We start from the raw sequence: 22,571 nt of genomic DNA, 5'->3' as shown, positions 1-22,571 counted from the left end.
CTGTTATCAATATGCTTACTACTATCTTCATTGTACTTGTAGTGATCGTAACTTGTGTGTATTTAGGAATGTTTGTGACCTGCCTCATCTTAGCTAAAGCTTGTTATTCTCTTAGGCTGTTTTAGCAATAAATATGTGTTCTTTGATACCATATTTGTGTTGTCTGGCTTGAGAGAAGTTTCAGGGACCGCTATCCATAGACATTTGATCTTGGAGCCCAAAACACTTGGTGAAGAAATGCAAATCTAACACTGAGTGGGCTCTGTCCTTTAAAGTGTTGTCTTCTCTCTTGATCTGGTGAATCTCTCGATCTGGGGAATCCTGTTCATGTTCAGGAAACAAGCTTAGTCAGAGGGAGCGAGAAGCAGTTCCTCATCTCAAATGGGAGGAGAAAGAAAAATAATGTATTTATTTATTTAAAATATTTATGTACTGCCTTTCACTACGAAATCACAGTGCGATGTACAGAATACTTTGGAACCATTAAAATAAAAACAGAAAATATACCAAGAGAAAACATTTAAAATCAGCAAACACCTAGTTAAACAGGTACATTTTAACAGGCACCTAAACACCGTCAAGGTTGGTCCCAGTCCCACTGCGGTGGGGAAGAGAGTCCCGGCGGCCTGGGTTGCCACCACAGACACGGCCCCGTCTGCCACCGGAGGTCCCTGTACAGGCAAAGGCACAACCAGGAGCCCCAATCTGTGGATCTCAATAAACGGGCAGGTATGGCAAAGGTGCTCCCTCAGGTAAACCTGGTCCCAAATTACCTAGGGCCTTATATGTCAACAACATCACCTCGAATCCGGCCCGGTAACATAGCCGATGCCGTTCTCTGAGCACAGGCATAGCATGCTTGCGCCAGACTGCCCCGCTCAGCCACCTAACCATGGAATTCTGCACCAGCTGTGGCTTCCAGGCCAGTCTCCAAGGAAGCCCCGTATCGAGCGCATTGCAGCAATCCATCCCTGAGGTTACTGATGCATGGATCATTCTGGCCAGTCTAGCCCTATCCAGAAGATCCACACCTGGCAGACCTACCATAGACGGTAAAAGGTGTTCCTGGTCCCAGTGTCCACCTGAGCCTCCAGCAACAAAGACGGTTTGAGGAGTATCCCCTAACTACACACCTGATCCCTCAGGGGGAGGGCAACCCCGCCCAGAATAGGGCATCTGCCTAATTCCCGGACAGGGAACCACCTACCCTCAGCGGCTTTGGTCCCAGGCTAAAGAGAACTCTGCTGTTCAGGCATGGCGGCAAGAGGGAGGAGGGGACAGGTGCAACATTCCCCCTCGCTTGTGTCAAAGCAGCCCCTCAAGGAAGGAAGGAAGGGAGGGAGGGAGGGAGGGAGGGAGGTGCAGCTGGATCACTGCACAGAGAGGATGCGTCTTACCCCCTTATGGTCCCACCTGGCTTGTGCCACCAAGGGGCTTCTGCAGAGGAGAGCAGCTGTAGCCATGTAAGGGGCGCGGCTGCGCATGTGCGCACACTTCCTTAAGGCAGACGGCCAGGGACCTGAGGGAGCCACGTCCCTGAACAGCGCTGTGTTGGCTCAGCCTGTGGGACGTGGGGGCTAGCCACCCTCTGCTTGCCCAGGCCGCAGATGGAACGGCAGACCGCTCCACCCCACGCAAGGCAAAAGAGCGCAGGGGCCCAGGAAGCCATTCTTGGCAGGCAGGCAGGAGGAAAGGGCTCCTGGGCAAAGCGGCAGCGTCACAGGAGGGAAGTCGTGGTGGTGGTGGTGGTGGTGGAGGAGGAGGAGGAGGAGGAAGAGGAAGAGGAGGAACACCTTCCTCTTCTAGACTGGCAGTGCAGCAGAGCTAGCCAACAGCCAACTTGGAATGGTTCCTTAGTGGTGCTGGAACTCGAAAAGGGTCAGAGAATCCCCACCTGCAGCAAAGGCCACTTTAAGGGCAGTCGTGGAACGCGGCCACGGAAGAGAGGCAGCCTTAGAGGCTGGAGTAAGTGCTTGCCCGAAGCTTCGGCGGCAGCCAGCCTGCTTGGGGTCCTTCTCGCCGCCAGCGAAGCTCACGCCCCGCAGCTGTCCACGCAGTCCTTCCCACTGAGGAAGAGGTTGTAGATGCCGGTGAGGGGGAACATGACAAGGGCCCCCACCAGCGAGCCCGCCTGGATGATGGCCCCACACCAGACCAGGGCGCTGTGGCCGGCCTCGTGCAGCAGGCTGCCAACCACCACCTTCAAGTAGGAGAAGAGGCCCATGAACACGATCCAGGAGATCACCTGCCGAGAGAAGACGGCCACGGCTGCTGAACAGCCCCTGCCAAGCCACGGGGTGGGCGTGGGCAGGAGAGGAGAGGAGGCAGCGCTCAAAGGGAGCCGCCCGTTACACTTCCATCCCCCGGTGTGTCCTCGGGGGGGTTGAGGCAGCACCCAAAGCTCCCCCCTCCGCCTTTTATCCTCACAAGAACCTGGATGGTCGGTTATGCAGAGACAGGGACCGGCCCACGGCCACCCAGGGAACCACGTGGCTGAGTGGGGATTGGAACCCAGCTGGGCTTTGGCGAATGGGTGCAGCCTTGCCCTCGGCTGACCTTCCCCAACCTGGTGCCTCTAGAGGTGTTGGACTGCAACTCCCAGCATCCCCCAGCCAGTGTGGTGTGCTGACCTGGACAAGGGGACAGGCCCTGCGCAGCTCCCTGCAGGATCTGGTCCTGCCTAGAGGCAGGCTGCTCTTTGGGGCGGGCTTCGTGTTCATCTCCCCGCACCCGCCTGGGGGGGTCGGTGGTCCTACCGACGCCCCGATCAACCAACTCAGCCGGAGCAGCTGCCATACTCACCACCAAGGCGATGCCGACTGAGCTGCCCACCAGCGGGGGGCAGGGGCTGAAGGCTGCCAGCACCATCAGGTAGGCCCCAAACACACACGCCACGGCGGAGATGATGCTCAGGCCCAGCGCCGACCTGCCGGGGACAGACAAGCGGGCCGCCGTCAGCCGTGGTCCGGCCCCCCTCCCAAGATCAGCTGCTGGGAGGCGCGAGCAGGGGAGCTGGGTGCTTTGCCATCGCGCCCGCTTCCCGTTGGGGCCACGGTGGAAACGGGACGCGGGGCGAGGGAGGCCCCCTTGGGCCCGGTCCAGCTCCAGGGCTCCTCTCGGGCTCTCATCCCACTGCGGGGAAGGTGGCCTGAGCCCAAGCAACGACAGGGCTGGGCACGGGTCCCTCCTGCAGCCCCATCATCCAGGAAGCCCATGAAGGCAGCCAGAAGTCAGAGGGACCCCAGTGACCGCCAAAGGGTTGGGGGGGGGGGAGAAAGAGAGAGAGAGAGGGAGGGAGCGCCACTGCCCACGGGACCATCAGCCACTTGCTGCCTCCTTGTGGTCAAGCGGGGCGGCAGCCTCGGCCTACAGAGGCCTTCAAAGTTCAAACATGCCCATGTGACCTTGCTGCAGCCCAGAGCAGCAGTAGCCCCCCCCCCCTTCACAGCCAAACTACACTTTTCGTTGGAGTTTTGTCCTTGGAGTGCCCAACAGAGTTCTCTTTTGGGAAAACAGCTGGGTGGGTGGGAGGCAGAGGCTGGCTGGGGCTGGGGCTGTGGTGCAGGTATTACACACCACACACACCATGACGTCTGGACCCAGGGACCCAGGATCAGACAACTCTTGCAGAACCCAGGATCTGTGGTAGGGTTGTTTAACCCTCAAACAACGCTTGCTGCCTGGGTTTAGACAACACGGCAAACCACGGCACTCCCTGCCGGGGGGCTGAGTATTCGAAACGGCCACGCGTGCCGCAACTTACTGTGGCTTAAGTAAGACCCGGTGGGCTACAGTGGTGGTGCGAACTGGCCCAGCGTGATATCTGAAGCTGGCTCATGAATTTGCCAAACAGAAAATAAACCTGGTCAAAAGGTCAGGGGCCAGGCTGACCCTCGGACCAGGCCTTTCCCCCGGCCCTTAGTAAAGACATGGTCTGACCGCATGCGCAGCGGGGTCCCACGGGGCGCCACCACTGACAGAAGACGTGTGCGTGGGCACTGATCCCACCTGTGGCTTCCTTCGCTGTTCTGAGGCCGGCCCCAGCGGCAGGGGCTAGCAGGGCAACGTGTCTGACCCGTGGCTCCTTGGAACGTGCGCGCTGCACGGCCTGAGCCAGGCAGCTTTCGCCAAAGTGCCAGAGGGAGCATTCCTGCCTCTGTCTGTCCCAACTCAGGCTCTGGAGCGGCCAAGTCGGATCTGCCGTGACCGGAGCGCCCCCTTGCCTGCTGCCCTCGCGTGCCTCACAAAATGTCTGCGCGATCAAGTGGCTGTGGCTGCTGACGTGGGGATGCAGAGACCTGTGTGTTGCCCAGGGGCTCTGGGTAGCTGCTTGGCCACCGTGGGAGCAGAGTGCCGGACCAAAGAGGTCTTTGGTCCGATGCAGCTCCAGGGCTCCTCCGGCGTGCTTAAAGCACAAGCGGGAATCCATCCAGCCTCAAGAGCGGCCCTTTCCCCTCCCCTGTACAGGCCCAGGTCATGAATACCATGTTATGCACGTGAACAGAGTCAGGTAAGGCAGGGCGAGCCAGGGACCTGGGTTCAAATCCTCTCTGGGTGGCCCTGGACCACTTAGTCTCAGATTCTGCCTTCTGTGAAATGGGAGCAAGAGCGATCCATCCAACAAGGTTGATTAGAAACGACACGGCACGTTTAAAAAGACAACCCCCTCCCTCCCACCCCCACAATTGTGGGGTGGCGGTGTTGGTGGCACGGAGTCCTGGCCAGCGGAAACCTCTAGGGCAGTTAACCGCAGCCAGGAGGTGCGGCACGGCTGGTGTTCTTCCAGACGTGACCAGAGGGAACAGCGGGGCGACGGCAGCCGACGGCGACCCCAGCCTCCCCCCTCCCCCGAGGGCAAGGGCCCCTCGCGCACCCACCTACACAGCAGGAACATGGCGAAGAAACAGGCCACAGGGTTGGAAATGTTGCTGAGCACCACAGACAGGTGGTAGGCCAAGACCCCGTACGGCAGGCAGGAGTAGCTCTGCACGGCAGGCAGGACTCCGTTGGTCAGGGCGTTGGAGAGTCCCAGCAGCACCAGCAGGTAGATGTTCCTCCTGGTCCAGAAGGTGGCGGCGGTGGCGGCAGCGGTGGCGGCGGCCTCCTCCGCCTCCGGAGGGCCGGCAGAATCTCCTGCAGCGACGTTCTCCGTGGGGGCGTCAGAGGTGGGCGTGGCGTCAGCCTGCAGTGGGAAGGACTCCTCGGTCCCCACGCTGTGCTTGGAAGAGCTCTTCCCCGGAGCGCCCCGCTGCTTGTGCCAGACCACCAGAGCCAGGAAGGCAAGCGCCGAGACCACCAGCAGGGCGAGGAGCAGCCAGAAGTAGGTGGTGGCTGAGAAGTTCTCCTCCAGGTAGTGCGGCTGCGTGCCGTTGAGGCACTCCAGCTGCCCCACGCCCTGGCCCAAGGCAAGCACGCAGGGCAGGAGGGAGCTGAGGCCCTGACCGATGAAGAAGGTGCGGATGAACGGCTGGGGGAACTGGTACATGAAGGGCAGGAAGGAGACGTTGGAGGTGCAGCACACCAAGGCCAGCACGAAGGCCAAGGCCAGGAACCCGACGCTGTGCAGCTCACCCGCTACCACAGCCGTGTGGGCCCAGAAGAGGGCCAGGAACAGAGCAGCCCCGATGGCCAAGACCTGGATGGCGTGGATCAGCCACTGCTCCTTCAGCCGCCCGGGCGCAAAGTGGTGGGCCAGGGTCACGCTCACGGGGCCCACGTTTCCCAGGGCAATGAGGACAGTCAGGTAGGCAGGGAGGTTCCAGCCTGCAAAGACCAGAGGTGGAGTTACGCTGCTGCACAGAGGTGACGCGGCCTGAGAAGCCCTGTTTCAGGGTTCCCTCCATGACCTGGACCCCTTGAGCAACTCTTTAAGGGTCTTGGGCCTCCTTAAGAGTCCCTCCCTCCCTCCTTCCTTTCCTTTCCTTTCCCATTCATAAAATCATAGAATAGTAGAGTTGGAAGGATGCAGGAATCCACCCTAAAGCATCCCTGACAGCTGCCTCTTGAAGGCCTCTAGTGTGGGAGAGCCACCACCCCACTTCCTGGTCACAGTTGAAAATCGCACTGTGAAGAAAGAGAAGTCCAGAGTATGAGGGGCTGATCGATTCCAAGGTGCTGGCCAAAACCGACCGCTGTGAAGTCCTGTCAGGTGGGATGGGAGCGTCTGTTCCCTTGCCTGTGCAAGAGGGCCCACGGCGGTGGGTGAGCGTCTTCTCCAGCTGCGCAAGGCAAGTGAGCCGAGAAGGATGCCTTTGGCCAAGGTCCCCCTTGTGAGGAAGAGGCAGCTGAGACTTTGCCACAGAATCATAGAATAGCAGAGTTGGAAGGGGCCTACAAGGCCATCGAGTCCAACCCCCTGCTCAATGCAGGAATCTCTGTACAGCACCATGTACATTGATGGTGCTATATAAATAAATAATAATAATAAATAATAATAATAATAATAATAATAAAGTATCCCTGACAGAGGGTTGTTCAGCTGCCTCTTGAAGGCCTCGAGGGTGGGAGAGCCCACAACCTCCCTAGGTCACTGGTTCAATTGTCGTGCTGCTCTAACAGTCAGGAAGTTTTTCCTGATGTCCAGCTGGAATCTGGCTTCCTTTAACTTGAGCCTGTTATTCCGTGTCCTGCACTCTGGGAGGATCGAGAAGAGATCCCGGCCCTCCTCTGTGGGACAACCTTTCAAGTATCTGAAGAGTGCTCTCACATCTCCCCTCCGTCTTCTCTTCTCCAGGAACATGCCCAGTTCCTTCACCCATCAAGCTGACCTGGAGCTCTGGTCACAGCAAAGGGTGCCCCTCTTCCCCGCACCCTTCAGCGGCTCATGCCAGCTAGTTCCCAGCTCCTGCTCCTCACCTTCCGGCAGCTGGTTCACCACCACGGGGAGTTCCACCCACAGGGAGTTCACGGAGACCCAAGAGCCCATTCCAAAGAGGGCCACCAGGACGTGGGTGACCACAGCCTGGCTGCTGAGGGAGGCAGACATCCTCTTTGCCTGGGGAAGAGAGGGAGAGGAGAGAAAACAGCTGAGTGTGACTGTCAACTCCAACTGCGAAGAAATCCAAGGAGCTTTGTAGCTGCATTTGCTTGCATGCATCCCTCAAAGCCCGCCCCCCCACCCAGCCTCACTGGTTCTCCCCCTCCCCCTGTCCTCTCCCCTGGGACATGGAGGGCAACTGCTTAAACCCTCCCCCTCCCAACGTCCACGGTCTCCGACGCGGTGCCCACGGGCCCAGCGGCACTCTGGGAGACCTCCACCTGGGCCTGTGAAACGCTCCACTCCCAGCAGCTTCAGAAATTGGTTTGTTTTTAAAGGTGTGTGTGTGGGGGGGGAAGGACCGGGCTCCCCCTCCTGCTCCTGATCAGCTGTTCAGCAGGGAAGAAGAGTACGACAGTCGTCGCTTCGTGGCTGTGCCCCACCCTCTGCCTACGCAGCACCCGGCCCTTCCTGCCCCTTTCCAGAGCCAATTCCTGCTCTTTCACCCCAGCTCCGGGCCGTGCTCTTTTCCTCTCCTTTCAACCCCGCCATTTCTCTTGCTTCCCGGCCTCCTAACCTTGCTCCTCCTCCCCCCCCCCCCACCTCTGACCTTGCGATTCTCTCCCAGCCCTGAATCCTGCTCTTTTTTGTTTCCTCGCTTGACTTTGCTGTTTCCTTATCTTGCCGTTTCTCCCCGTTAGAATCATAGAATCATAGAATAGCAGAGTTGGAAGGGGCCTTTAAGGCCATGGAGTCCAACCCCCTGCTCAAGGCAGGAATCCACCCTAAAGCATCCCTGACAGCTGCCTCTTGAAGGCCTCTAGTGTGGGAGAGCCCACCACCTCCCTAGGTCACTGGCTCCATTGTCGTACTGCTCTAACACTCAGGAAGTTTTTCCTGATGTTCAGCGGACGCCAGGATGAGGCCTGTAAAATGCTTGGCAATGCACACTGTGTGACCCTCTGTGAATGAGCCATATCCAAGCCTGCTGCATGGGAGCAACTGGTTCTTGGAGAGGAGTGAATTCCAGGACCACCGTCAACAGGAAGGAGGCTCCCTGGGACCAAAGGAAGTGCGAGGCAGAGAGCAGCACTACTGTACCTTTAGCGAAGACAACCAGCTCGGAAATCCAGGACAGGGCTGTCTCTTGCCGCGTGAACTATGCCAGGAGACGTCCAGGGGCGACGCTGCTCATCCCTAGGAGGGGAAAAACAGACCCTCTCATTAATCAGAGACCTGGAGTACAGATGAACCCACGAAGCAGCCTTGTACTGGGCCAGACCACTGGTTCGCCTAGCACAGCGTCGCCCGCGGCTCACCCAGGCTCTGAGTCAAAGGCCTTTGCTGCACATGCGACCCAAGATCCGTTTTTTGAACTGGAGATCTGCCCGGGGGCGGGGCGGTTGTGAATCTGCTGCCCGCAGCGTTGGAAATGCGCAATGATGCTAGTTGTTTGGAAGGGGTAAACTTGATTAGTCCGCCTTTATTTGCCTTAATCGGTTCTGTCCTTTCCTTCCGCTCCTATATCTGGCCCACTTCCCTTCTAGATAAAGAATAAGAGACTTATTCTTTTTCTAGAAGGGTGCTGGTGCTGTTCAGAAGAGTTAAAACCTTTAATCATTCTTGTCCGCATGCCAAATGCTCATTCACCACTTCCTTTCTAACCTGGCTTCCCTCCCCCCTCTCTCTTCTCTCTTTCCCACTTGCTCTGCAAAAAGGTTTGATTTGTCTTTATTTCCAGAAGCTGAGATGGCTACGGAGGTATTTTTGCTTGGAGTAAAGCTTTTACCGTTTTCTTTTTCACCGTCACTGTAAATCTTGACAGAGGTTTTATTTCAACTCTCGCCTGCGAACTTCGGCTATTGGGTGGTATAAAAATGCAATAAATAATAAAATAATAATAGTAATAGTAATAATAATAATCTACCTATGGCCCACATGCAAACCAGACGCTCTGCCCCTAAGGCATGGTTCTAGCTTCTGCCCCCAAAATAAGTCAGGCCCACCAATATGACATAGGCAAGAATCCTTATTGTCACACAGCTGTATTCCAAATCCAATGTAAATATTTTTCACTGGACTTTTTAAGAGGAGCCGTGGGGTGGGCAAGTGGAACGAATAGGTATTTGACAGGTACATGACTGGTGGTCACGAGAAAACAACACTAAGTTTGTTTTCTAACAGACCCCAGAACTGTTCCTTTTAAAATGGATACTGATGTTTTTATACTGTTGGTTTTTTATGTTTCTGACAGTTTTAAAATTTTGTATACTTTTCAATGTTCACTGTTTTTAACTTTTGTGAACCGCCCACAGAGCTTCGGCTATGGGGCGGTATATAAATGTAATATATAAATCAATAAATTGTTTTTCCGAAGTTCAAGGCAGTGAACCAAACGTAAAACTAATATAAAGCAACTAAAACACACCAGCTACAGACACAAAGCAAAACTCCTGGAGACAGACACTGGAGTTTGCATTTGCTATTTTCATATTCCTACAAGCGCAAGGCTTGAAACACCACTTTCCTTGCTAAAGAGGAGATTCTGTGCTAGAAAACAGTTCTTACAAGGAGGTTCAGGCGATCAATCAGAATCAGATTCTGAAGCAGAAGAGACAGCACCAGAAACATACCTGCCTATATGGGGAGGGGGGGAAGTGACCCTCACGGGCTCTTCACCAGCTGGGAATGAACTTTCACCAGACCTTATCAAAGCCCTAAACTGCTTGGGGCCAGGTTAACTGAATCATAGAATCATAGAATAGCAGAGTTGGAAGGGGCCTACAAGGCCAAACCTCTGCTCAATGCAGGAATCCACCCTAAAGCATCCCTGACAGATGCTTGTCCAGCTGCCTCTTGAAGGCCTCGAGTGTGGGAGAGCCCACAACCTCCCTAGGTCACTGGTTCCATTGTCGTACTGCTCTAACAGTCTGGAACGCCTCCTCCCATATGTACCCGACCAGACCCTAAGATCATCCACAGGGGCCCTTCTCCATGAGCCCCTGCCAAAGGAAGTGAGGCAGGTGGCTACCAGGAGCAAGGCCTTCTCTGCTGTGGCACCCTGGCTGTGGAATTAGCTCCCTAAGGAGGTTCACTTGGCACCTACATTATATTCTTTTAGACGTCAGGTGAAGACCTTTTTATTCTCCCAGCATTTTAACAGTCTATAAATTAATTTTAACCTTGCTGCTTTAAATTTGTATTTTAAATTTGTATTTTTGCATTGCTGCTGTTTTTATCTTGGCTGTGCTTTTATATTGTATTTTATATTATGGTTTTATACTGTTGTTTTGTTTTGAATTGTCTTAATTTTGTGAACCGCCCAGAGAGCTTTGGCTGTTGGGCGGTACAGGAATGCAACAAATAAATAAATAAATAATCTCTGAAAGTGTAAACACAACACAGTCTGTGGGAAACCAGTATTCTTCTGAGGGGTGGGTGTGCACTTCAGGGCTGGCTGATCCTAGAGTCCGCCGCAGACTCAAACGGGCGGAGCTAAAGGCAGGCGAGAGAAGGTCAGCCCACCTAGCTTCTCGCCAAAGGCTTCTTCAGAACCAGCTTCCTTGAAGTTACAGCATTCTGGCAAAAGGCTTTCCCCTTTTTCTTGAAAGGACAATTGTCTCGCTGAGTTTGCATAGTTTTGCCTAGAGGGAAGTTCCTAGAGGTTGGACTCTCTTCAGGTAGGAAGAGATGTTTATTGCCTGAAGAAAGCTTTGCGGATTACACGGCAGACCGCTTTATTGTCTCCCAACCAGGCGGGAGGTTTTGGGAAACACGACAAGGAAGAAAGATGATTACCGGTGAGATTAACACATTTTAAACGCTTTAGCAGCCCTACCTTAATTCTGATGGGCCGTTGGAGACAGGATTTTTGCCGCAGTTTGAATTTTAATGTTTAAACTCAGGATTTGTGGCAGAAAAGCTGGAGCTTTTTGTTCCTGTGGCTGGGATTATTTTACCCCCAAGAGTAGCTTCATTTTCTGCACAAGTGGAGCGTTCTGGCACCCCATCACCTTCCCATTTCCTTCTTGTTCCTGACAAGCTTTGCACGTGGACCTGGCCACGGTGACACATGCCTTAGTTACATCCCAATTGGATTACTGTAACGCGCTCTACGTGGGGCTGCTTTGAAGAGTGTTCGGAAACTCCAGCTGGTTCAAAGAGCTGCAGCCAGATTGTTGACCGGGGCTGGTTACAGGGAGCAGACAACTCCCCTGTTAAAACAAGCTCCACTGGCTTCCAGTCTGTTTCCGGGCACAATTCAAAGTGCTGGTTATGACCTATAAAGCCCTATATGGCTCGGGTCCAGGTTATCTGAAAGAACGTATTCTCCCTTATGAGCCTGTTCGTGCTTTGAGATCTTCTGGAGAAGCCCTTCTTTCAGTCCCACCATCTTCACAGGCGCGCTTGGTGGGAACATGGGAGAGGGCCTTCTCGGTGGCTGCTCCAGGGCTCTGGAACTCTCTTCCCGGGGAAGCTAGGCTGGCTCCCTCCTTGATGGGCTTTCGGAAGCAGGCTAAAACTTTTTTGTTCCAGCAGGCCTTTGGAGAATAATCTGGCCCTCCATCTATGTTAATGTCTTATAATTTTGTTGTGTATTTTAAACGTTTATGGTTTTGTTCCCCCCACTCCAATGTATGTTTTAAACTTTGTAAGGCCGCCTTGGGGCCCAGCATTGGGCAAAAGGCAGGATACAAATAATAATAATAATAATAATAATAATAATAATAATAATAATAATTCCTCACTGCCCGAACCCAAGAATAAAATCGGACAGGGATCATACTCTTACTAACTTTTTATGCCCATTTTATGCCCGTTTTATGTCCATTCCTAAACCCACTTTTCTGGGAAAGGGTCAATTTTCCCCAACTCCTTTCTCTATCATTAACTAGTTATTTTTACTCTAGCGTGGCTTCCTGACTACCTCTCTTCACCCCCTTTTTGGAAGCACTTCCATTCCTGAAAACCAAGCAGAGAGGGAAATTGTGAGGCCATCCCAAAATATCAGTCTGTTCCCTGCTCCCCATGCCCTCTCTGGACGGCTCATTTGCAGAACCCCCCCCTCCCCCCCCGCGAACAATTCCCCTAACTGGATCAGAACCTTGGGCAGGTCTAGACCAGGGGAAGGGAGGGGGGAGAATCACACGATACTCTGATTGCGAGATCCTCCCCTTCGTCCAAACGCGTGCGCGACATCCTGGGAGGAAGGAGGCATGTTGTGCCCGCCATTTTTAAGATGTATTTTTACAGATGGATGAGCGCACGTGCGCTCCAACGAAAAATGAGTTATATATATTTTAGAAAGCACTCACTCCAGCTCCCAGGTAGCTCCACGCTTCACAGGCATGGAGGGAGCAAAACACAAAGGCAGGGATGGAAGGGGAAGGGGCTTAGGCGTTGCACGTCAAGTCTGCTCTCGGGGAGGCCAATGTTGGCGACAGGGATGGAGGTGTACCTGGCAGCAAATGCTCTGCAGTGGAGGAGGAGAAGCGGCCCTAGGAAAACCCGGGTTTTAAAATGTGGGGGAAGAGGGACAGCGCTGGGCTTGAGGCCTGAGCAGAAGAAGCAAATATTGTTCAGCGGTGACACCTGTGAGGAAGGGACGGCCAAAAGTCCTTGCTTGCATTGAAGAAAGTAACCTTCATACGGCTTCTGGAGGACTAGCAAAATGGGACTCAAGGAACAGCATCTTTTACCTGTGTCTACCAGCTGCTGGGGAACATGGGTGAGAGGGTGCTGCCGTACTGTGTCCTAGAATAATAGAATAGCAGAGTTGGAAGGGGCCTACAAGGCCATCAAGTCCAACCCCCTGCTCAAGGCAGGAATCCACCCTAAAGCATCCCTGACAGATGGTTGTCCAGCTGCCTCTTGAAGGCCTCCAGTGTGGGAGAGCCCACAACCTCACCAGGCAACTGATTCCATTGTCGCACTGCTCTAACAGTCAGGAAGTTTTTCCTGATGTCCAGCTGAAATCTGGCTTCCTGTAACTTGAGCCCGTTATTCCGTGTCCTGCACTCTGGGAGGATCGAGAAGAGATTCTGGCCCTCCTCTGTGTGACAACCTTTCAAGTATTTGAAGAGTGCTCTCATGTCTCCCCTCAGCCTTCTCTTCTCCAGGCTCAACATGCCCAGTTCTTTCAGTCTCTCTTCATAGGGCTTTGTTTCCAGACCCCTGATCATCCTGGTTGCCCTCCTCTGAACACGCTCCAGCTTGTCTGCATCCTTCTTGAATTGTGGAGCCCAGAACTGGACGCATCCTGCTTGTGGGTCCCTGGTCGACAGCTGCTTTGCCCCTGTGTGAGCCTCAGGGCTCTTCTGATGTTCTCTTAGAGTACTGGCGCTCGTGGTGACAGGCGCTTTACGCTTGTCTCAGAGGATATGAAAAGACTGGACTGTTGCATGTGGAAGGTCCCTGACATTGCCAGTAATGTTGCAGACCTGGGGAAGGCCTCCCTCTCTCCCACCTACACTGGAGAGTCAGAGCAGGCAACAGATGACCTAGGTGGGCAAGACTCTGATTTGCTGCAAATGATTTTTGGAAATCAGTGATAGAAGCATGATTTCACCTGCTTCTTACATCAGACTGTTTTTGTTGTTGTTCTGATTCATCCTGATCCTCCTGTGCATGGCAATGATACGCTTACATTAACCCCCAATTATTATAAATCTAAAAAGAAGCCTTCTGAGTTTTCCTTGGATGGGTATTAAGCGCACAACCCAACGCATGTTTAGATGGGGAAAAAAGTCCTACAACTCCCAGCATTGCAAAGCACCCCGAACGGAGAAGGTGCAGTTTCATCTTTCACCACAAGATGGCAGTTTCCACCATCCCATATTTAATAACAGGGCAAATTTAGGGATGTTTGAGAATTAAGTTTCATAGAATCATAGAATAGCAGAGTTGGAAGGGGCCTACAAGGCCATCGAGTCCAACCCCCTGCTCAATGCAGGAATCCACCCTAAAGCATACCTGACAGACGGTTGTCCAGCTGCCTCTTGAAGGCCTCTAGTGTGGGAGAGCCCACAACCTCCCTAGGTTTCGGTTTGAGGAACACCCAAACAAAATTCCAAACTCTTCAAAATTGCAAACTGGGGCAGTAGCAACACTTGCTGATTTCGTCAATGTATTTCCCAATTTCTCTCATTTATTACAATGACAAACCTATTGCTTATGACGCCCTACTGACCGCCCAATCTTTCCATTCATTTCCCTTCTATATCAGCCAATAGCCAAAGCTCTCAGTCACCAAAACGAGGCGCTTGGATTTGCAGCTGAAAGCAGAGCAGGGAACCTGGCCTCAGTCACAGCTCCCCAGAGAGCTTCAGCTATTAGGCGGTATAAAAATGTAATAAATAAATAAATAAATGGTAAATGATGGGGCATCTATAAGAACATTAGAAGTGCCCTGATGCTAGATCAGACCAAGGGTCAGTCCATCTGGTCCAGCACTCTGCTCACACAGTGGCCCACCAGCCGTTGGCCAGGGACCAACAAAGCAGGACATGGTGCAACAGCACCCTCCCACCCATGTTCCCCAGCATCTGGTGCACACAGGCTTACTGCCTCCAATAGAATCATAGAATAGCAGAGTTGGAAGGGGCCTTCAAGGCCATCGAGTCCAACCCCCTGCTCAAGGCAGGAATCTACCCTAAAGCATCCCTGACAGATTTTTTTATTTTTTTATTTATTTTATTATATTTATATACCGCCCCACAACCAAAGCTCTCTGGGCGGTTTACAACAATTAAAAATGGTAAACATTAAAAGTATACAAAATTTAAAAACCATCAAAAACATAAAAAACAGTATAAAAACAAAAGTATCCATTTAAAACAACAATTCTGGGGTCCATTAAAAACAAACTTAACGTTGTTAAATGCTGTTAAAATGCCCGGGAGAAGAGAAAAGTCTTGACCTGGCGCCGGAAAGATAACAACGTTGGCACCAGGCGAGCCTCGTCGGGGAGATCATTCCACAGTCGGGGGGCCACCACCGAAAAGGCCCTTTCCCTTGTTGCCATCCTCTGAGCTTCCCTCGGAGTAGGCACTCGGAGGAGGACCTTAGATTTTGAGCGCAGTGTACGGGCAGGTTCATGTCGGGAGAGGCGTTCCGTCAGGTATTGCGGTCCCAAGCCATGTAGGGCTTTATAGGTTAAAACCAGCACCTTGAATTGGGCTCGGAAACATATAGGCAGCCAATGCAAGCGGGCCAGAATCGGTGTTACATGCTCAAACCTCCCTATTCCAGCTATCAATCTGGCCGCCGCATTTTTCACAAGCTGCAGCTTCTGGACCGTCTTCAAAGGCTGCCCCATGTAAATGGCATTGCAGTAATCTAATTTGGTTGTCCAGCTGCCTCTCGGGTGGGAGAGCCCACAACCTCCCTAGGTAACTGATTCCATTGTCATACTGCTCTAACAGTCAGGAAGTTTTCCCCGATGTCCAGCTGGAATCTGGCTTCCTTTATCTTGAGCCCATTAGTCCGTGTTCTGCACTCTGGGAGGATCGAGAAGAGTTCCTGGCCCTCCTCTGTGTGACAACCTTTTGTGAACCGCCCAGAGAGCTTTGGCTATTGGGCGGTATAAAAATGTAACAAATAAATAAAAACCTTTTAAGTATTTGAAGAGTGCCATCATGTCTCCCCTCAGTCTTCTCTTCTCCAGGCTAAACATGCCCAGTTCTTTCAGTCTCTCTTCATAGGGCTTTGTTTCCAGATACCGAAGATAGCACACAGCCATCAGGACTAGTACCTATTGAGAGCCTTCTCCTCCAGGAATTTATCCACCCCCCTTTTAAAGCCATCCAAATTGGTGGCTATCACTACATCTTGTGGTAGAGTTCCATATGTCTGCTGTTTTTGAATAGGTCTAATAGGGAATATATTGCTCTCTTTTAGCTGTTGCTTTTAGCTGTTCACATTGCTTTAAATTTTCTGGGCTAAATTTTTGGGACTGTTTTTATTAGGGGTGTGCACAGACCCCCCACTCCGCTTCACTTTAAGATCCGCCATTTTCGGATCGGCCCGCTCCGCCCCGCCCCCACTCCGCCTGTGCCCAGTCTGCTCCGCTCGGAGCTCCGGATCCGGATTGGAGCTCCAGTCCCCCCCCATAGGTGGGGTTACCGGGCCCTGCCGCCATCGGTGGCAGAGCCCGGTAAGGAGGAGGGGGGCCTTACCTGCCTCCGTCCGTGGTCCGTCGCCGTCTTCAATTGAGCCCGTGGTTCCACCAGGAAGTCTGGGCTGTGCGGCCCAGACTTCCTGCTGGAACCACGGGCTCAATTGGAGACGCTGATGGGCCGCGGACGGAGGCAGGTAAGGGAGAGGAGGGCGGGGGGGGTTACCGGGCCCTGCCGCCATCGCCGCCCATGCGGCGACGGCGGCAGAGCCCGGTAAGGGACCAAGGGGGAGGGGGGCCTTACCTGCCTCCGTCCGCGGTCCGTCACCGTCTTCAATTGAGCCCGTGGTTCCACCAGGAAGTCTGGGCCGCAAGTGCGGCCCAGACTTCCTGCTGGAACCACGGGCTCAATTGGAGACGCTGACGGACCGCGGACGGAGGCAGGTAAGGGAGAGGAGGGCGGGGGGCGTTACCGGGCCCTGCTGCCGTCGCCGCATGGGCGACAGCGACAGCGGCAGGGCCCGGTAAACCCCACTTACCTTTCCGGCGGAGCTCCGGATCGAGGCGAAGGATCTGCCTTCACCTCGATCCTCTTCGCCATGCTACGCCAGCCCCCCAATCCTCTTCGCCTCCGCTTAAGGGCAGGCGAAGCCCCCCGCTCCGCTACTGCTTCTCCGGTCCGATTAGAAGCGGAGCACATCCCTAGTTTTTATGATGATGTATTTTGTAACGCTGTTGTATTTTTATGAATCGCTGTAAACTGCCCAGACAGCTTGGGCGATGGGGCAATACAGAAATGACAACAATAATGATAATGATGCGTTCAGACCTTCCTTTCAATAAAGCCCTTTTAGTGCAGAAGGGAAACAGCAGGCAGGCAGGATGGCTGCTAGGCCCATCACGGGGCAGGTTTCATCTTGCCTACAACCAACAGGCATTGGGAATACATCCAAATCCAGAACGGCGCCATAATATCTGCTTCTCCTTTTCAAAATCCAGCCCCAACAAGCAAGAAGTTCCTCTTCCCCTCCAGCGCATTTTAATTTCGTTTCTGCCCCTACGAGGGCCGGGCCTCCTCCGCAGAGACAGCTGCACAACATGCTCTTGCCTGCCTGGGCCTCCCCCCTCCCCCCAAGTTCTTACCTCCTACTACTTTCAGGTGCAGCCTCTTCTGGAAGGCCACGGAGCTGGAAGCATCACTCCTGAGGTGGATAAGCAGCGAGCCGGATCCAAGGCGTCAAGCGACGCCGTGGGAACATCAGGCACCTTCCGCGTGGTCAGGAGTGCCTTTCCAAGGATCCTGAAAGGACAAATTTCATCATCATCAGCAACAGCAGAATGGAAAGTCAGGGCGGTTTGCTGGAACAGGAGGTGCTCAGCTAGAAAATCCACTGGTTACTGGCTTCGGGCAAGTCGCTCTGCCTCAACTGCCTCACTGGGTTCTGCTTCGGCTAAAATGCTACTCAGAGCAACTCATAGGGAAGGCCAGCAGGCCCGTGTCAGGAATAAAGCAAACGGAATCACTTTCTCTGCCTACGTCTAGGCCAGCCTTCCTCAACCTGGGGCGCTCCAGATGTGTTGGACTGCATCTCCCAGAATGCCCCAGCTGGGGCATTCTGGGAGATGCAGTCCAACACATCTGGAGCGCCCCAGGTTGAGGAAGGCTGGTCAAGGTGATCCACGCCTGTCACTGCCATCTCCCTGGTCAACTCAGGAGATCTCGCCAAACGCCCCTTGAAGCCATTTCCAGAGCTCCTTAGATACCAGGGGATTCATCTATTTCCCCCCCGTTTCTCCACTATCTTCAGCACCTAAACAGGGACATCCCTGACCTCACCAGCCCCCTTCTTTGCAGAGGCTGCTGTATCACTTCCGTCAGCCTCCCTAGTAACTCAGCAGCAGCTGACACCACCTTTGCTCTTCAGACTTTCAGCGACTCGCTGCCATTTACAGCTCCAAGCGAGAGGCTTCCAAAGGGCTTCCAAACAGGTTGCTTCTAAATTTGATGCAGCAAAATCAACAGCTTCTCTCGCAGCAGAGATATGGTGGCACAATCTTTTGTCCCTGACATGAAAGATAAAAAGGAGAGGTTTTTACGACCGATTAACACGTTAAGGAACAGGAAGCCGAGGGTGGGACCGAACGGGCGGCTTTCACAATGGAGGGAAGTAAGGAGTCGGGGCCCTGTGGAATTGCATCGACGGCACTGTGCTTCTGTGTTTATCAATTACCTGCAGTCTGGCCTGAGCACGGACTTGGCGAAGACTGCAGAATACAACCAGTTATTCAGGGTGGTGAAAGCTCAGGTGGACTTCAAAGGGCTCTCCAGGCTGGGGGAGGGGCAAAAAGGAAATGTAAAATGATGCACATTGGGGCAGAAAACAAAAAAAAACTTCCTAATTGGTACTGGCTGACCAGAAAAAGGATTTGGGATGTGTGTGTGTGTGTGTGTGTGGGGTGGAGACCTTGGTGAAAATGTCAACACAGTCCGCAGCTGCTGTGTGAAAGACAAATTTCACGTAGGAACTTTTCAGTAAGGACTGAAAATAAAACTGCCAATATTAGAAGGCCTTCCTGCAAATTTAAGATGTGACCACACTGGGACTACTTTGCATATTTCTAGTCACTGCACCTCAAAAAAGATACTGTAGAACTGGAAAAGGTGCAGAAAAGATCAACCTAAATGATCAAGGGACTGGAGCAGCTCCCCTACAAGATAAGGATACTACATTTGGGCCTGTTTAGCTAAATAATAATAATAATAATAATAATAATAATAATAATAATAAGATTGAGGGATATAAAGAGCCAGCTCACACAATCACTGCAGCCCACCGTGGCTTTTTAACGCCACGGTGGTGTCACAGATCTTCCACAAAAAGTTGGTGGCACAGTCCTCAGCGTGCCCAAAGATTACTGAAGAAAGTGACCACATTCCCCGCCCCGCACGCAAAAGCAAAAGCTGCCTTAGAATCATAGAATAGCAGAGTTGGAAGGGGCCTACAAGGCCATCAAGTCCAACCCCCTGCTCAAGGCAGGAATCCACCCTAAAGCATCCCTGATAGATGCTTGTCCAGCTGCCTCTTGAAGGCCTCTAGTGTGGGAGAGCCCACCACCTCCCTAGGTCACGGATTCCATTGTCGTACTGCTCTAACAGTCAGGAAGTTTTTCCTGATGTCCAGCTGGAATCTGGCTTCCTTTATCTTGAGCCCGTTATTCCGTGTCCTGCACTCTGGGAGGATCGGGAAGAGATCCTGGCCCTCCTCTGTGTGACAACTTTCTAAGTATTTGAAGAGTGCTATCCTGTCTCTCTTCAATCTTCTCTTCTCCAGGCTAAACATGCCCAGTTGTTTCAGTCTCTCTTCATAGGGCTTTCTTTCCAGACCCCTTGTGCTTGAGCTGCAAGCCCCCGGCAATTAAGCGTGTGGTATCAGAGCTCATTAGGAATCCAGAGAATAAAATAAATACCAACAGAGAAGACTCTCCCACACTAGAGGCCTTCAAGAGGCAGCTGGACAAGCATCTGTCAGGGATGCTTTAGGGTGGATTCCTGCATTGAGCAGGGGGTTGGACTCGATGGCCTTGTAGGCCCCTTCCAACTCTGCTATTCTATTATTCTAAGTTCACAATGAATTCTGGGTAACTGGTCAAGTTAATGGTCAAGTTGACCAGGAAAGCATCCAAAGAGAAAATCTTGAGCTCACGCTAAATCACTTGGGTCAAAATGTTGAGCAATAAGCAACTGTGAGACAGGATTATTCCAGTCAAAAGTTTATGCTTACCAATGAATAAGAAATTTTGTGTGTGTAAGGTACACATTGAAAAGTTCGATATACCCTTGTCTAGCAAAAAATATAGACGCAAGTTGAATTAGAAAATTTTGAGTAACAAGTCATCTTTTCAAAAGTATATTTCAAAACTGCTCTTATCTAGCCTGAAAGATGTACGTGTAAGCATTTTATGTATGATTTAAATGTTTCAGAATGTTTAATAACATTGTAGTAATTACAGCTGTGAGCCCTACTTTACAGGGCAGTAGATAACGTTAGGTATGGGAAGCCAGGAACTCTAAATGCTCCGTACTCAGAGGAAAGAGAGCACTGGGTACGAATGGCTTTAAGGCAGCCCTCCTCAGCCTGGGTGGTGAGTGGGGGCTCGCCTACACCAATTAGTATATTCCACTATGAAAGTGGTGTGAAAGTGGTATATAAAAGGCAGGAGCCACACGACTGCTTTATAGTGGTTCTGAATAGCATTGACAACTGTTGGGGCCCAGGACACATCTACACCAAGCAGGATATAACACTGTGAAAGTGGTATGAAAGCAGTATATAGAATGTCTCAATGGGCCCCAACAGTTGTCAGTGCACTTCAATACAGACGTGTGGCTCCTGCCTTTTATATCCTGCTTTCATACCACTTTCATAGTGGAATATCCTGCTTGGTGTAGATGAGCCTGGGGTGTTGCCTTCCAGCCTCCTTTGTGATCTTCCCAGAAAAAAATTCATCTCCGTAGCATAAACGGGTGAGAAGTTGTGCATATTTAAATGTGGCAACTACATAACAGCATCCATATGGATGACGTCATCACGCACCACCACCACTGGAATTTTGTAAGACTCACGTTTCTGAGACACTATGTTTATATAAACAAAAAATATTCACTAAGCTTTTGCACTCGCTGGGGGGTAAATAAATCCTGGTCTGGCTCCGGGACTACCTGCTTTATTATTATTATTATTTATTGATTGATTGATTGATTTAGATAGCACCATCAATGTACATGGTGCTGTACAGAGTAAAACATTAAATAGCAAGACTCTGCCGCATAGGCTTACAATCTAATAAAATCATAGTAAAACAATAAGGAGGGGAAGAGAATGCAAACAGGCACAGGGTAGGGTAAGCAGGCACAGGGTAGGGTAAAACTAACAGTATAAAGTCTGCACAACATCAACATCAACATCAACTTCAACATCAACATCAACATCAGAATTGAGCATTTGGACATTATAACAACAAAGGAAGATTATACAGCACTCTTATTAATTAGTCTGTTTATTTAATTATTATTATTTTTTCCTCCCTTTTTTCTTCTTTTCATTCCTTCTTTGTATTATTTCCCCCCCCCTAAAATTGTATTAATTAATTCTATGTAACAGTTGTTTAGACATCAATTGTTGGTTACATGAAAATTAAATTGATTAAAAAATAAAATTTAAAATCTCCCCCGGCTCTGCGTCCATTTGAGGTTGTTTTTAATCCATCTACCTTTTCACAAGGTGTAGCAAGCAGACCTGCCCACCACGTGTGGACACGCCATGCATCATAGAATCATAGAATCGCAGAGTTGGAAGGGGCCTACAAGGCCATCAAGTCCAACCCCCTGCTCAAGGCAGGAATCCACCCTAAAGCATCTCAAAAATGGTTGTTAAGGTGGTGATTTATTCCTGATTTGCTGAGATTGTGCCTACTTCCTTGAGCACGCGTGGTCCACGAGACCCCTCTGACCTAGGCACGCTTCTCCTCCAGATGTGTTGGTAGGATTCCTGCTTGCTAACACTTGGTCGCACCGATACACAGACCTGTGGCACACGTGTGGGGTAGTAGTACTTAGGGTGACCCTATGAAAAGGAGGACCGGGCTCATGTATCTTTAACAGTTGTATTGAAAAGGGAATTTCAGCAGGTGTCCTTTGTATATAGGGAGAACCTGGTGAAATTTCCTCTTCATCACTACAGTTAAAGCTGCAGGTGCCCTGCCCTCTTTTAAATCTGGTCACTCTAGTATAGCTCCTGCAGCTTTAACTGTTGTGATGAAGAGGAAATTTCACCAGGTTATCCATATATACAAATGACACCTGCTGATATTCCCTTTTCTACGCAACTGTTAAAGATACAGGAGCCCTGTCCTTCTTTTCATAGGGTCACCCTAGGTTAGGAACGCGCGTGTGCGCGTATGTTGGGAGCCCTTCCCGTCCCCTGTTTGCACAGGGTTAAAACCGGCCCGGTGCCTCCGCGCAGCAGCAGGGGTCGGGAGCCAAGGGCAGGTGCGCAGCAGCCCTCCGGCTTCCCTGGGCCAGGCGCAGGAGCCCTTCCGGGGGCCCACCCCGGCGTGGCGCTCTCCCCCCAACCCCTTTCCAGCCCCGCCGACCAACCTTCACCCTGCCCGCCCCCCTCCAGAAACACTCGTGGGAGCACATGGGGGGGGGAGGGAGAGAAGGTGGGACCCTCCTCAAGGGGTCCCGAGAGGACTGCGGGCTTCGCAAGGGGGGGGGAGGAGGGTGGTGCCCCCCAACCACGTGCCCTCCCCCACCCTCAAGGCGGGAGGACCCCCCACCTCCCTCCCCTCCCCTCCCCTCCCCTCCCCTCCACTCACCCGGGGGGAATCCTTTGAATGAGCGGAGACGAGGAAAGAGGAGGAGGGTGGAGGAAGAGGCGGCAGGGGCCGGCGCCGCCGCCCGGAAACTCCGCCCCGGCA

The 22,571-nt window shown here is 52.2% G+C and overlaps 1 protein-coding gene across 1 annotated transcript; it reads right to left on the bottom strand.

Moving 5' to 3' along the window:
• Window positions 1-402: 402 nt before the first annotated feature.
• On the bottom strand, window positions 403-22,544 carry SLC52A2 (solute carrier family 52 member 2). Its single transcript, XM_063131249.1, has 7 exons — window positions 22,470-22,544; window positions 17,235-17,391; window positions 8,078-8,173; window positions 6,856-6,994; window positions 4,878-5,763; window positions 2,803-2,926; window positions 403-2,245 (listed from the first exon to the last, which is right to left on the bottom strand). The coding sequence occupies exons 4-7, from the start codon at window positions 6,983-6,985 to the stop codon at window positions 2,033-2,035; spliced, it is 1,353 nt and encodes a 450-aa protein (XP_062987319.1). The 5' UTR covers window positions 6,986-6,994; window positions 8,078-8,173; window positions 17,235-17,391; window positions 22,470-22,544; the 3' UTR covers window positions 403-2,032.
• Window positions 22,545-22,571: the final 27 nt, after the last annotated feature.

Source organism: Elgaria multicarinata, chromosome 7 (genome assembly GCF_023053635.1).
Source record: "Elgaria multicarinata webbii isolate HBS135686 ecotype San Diego chromosome 7, rElgMul1.1.pri, whole genome shotgun sequence".
Lineage (NCBI taxonomy): Eukaryota > Metazoa > Chordata > Lepidosauria > Squamata > Anguidae > Elgaria > Elgaria multicarinata.
The sequence above is the reverse complement of the archived record's forward strand: the minus strand, read 5'-3'. Positions and strand labels throughout refer to the sequence as shown.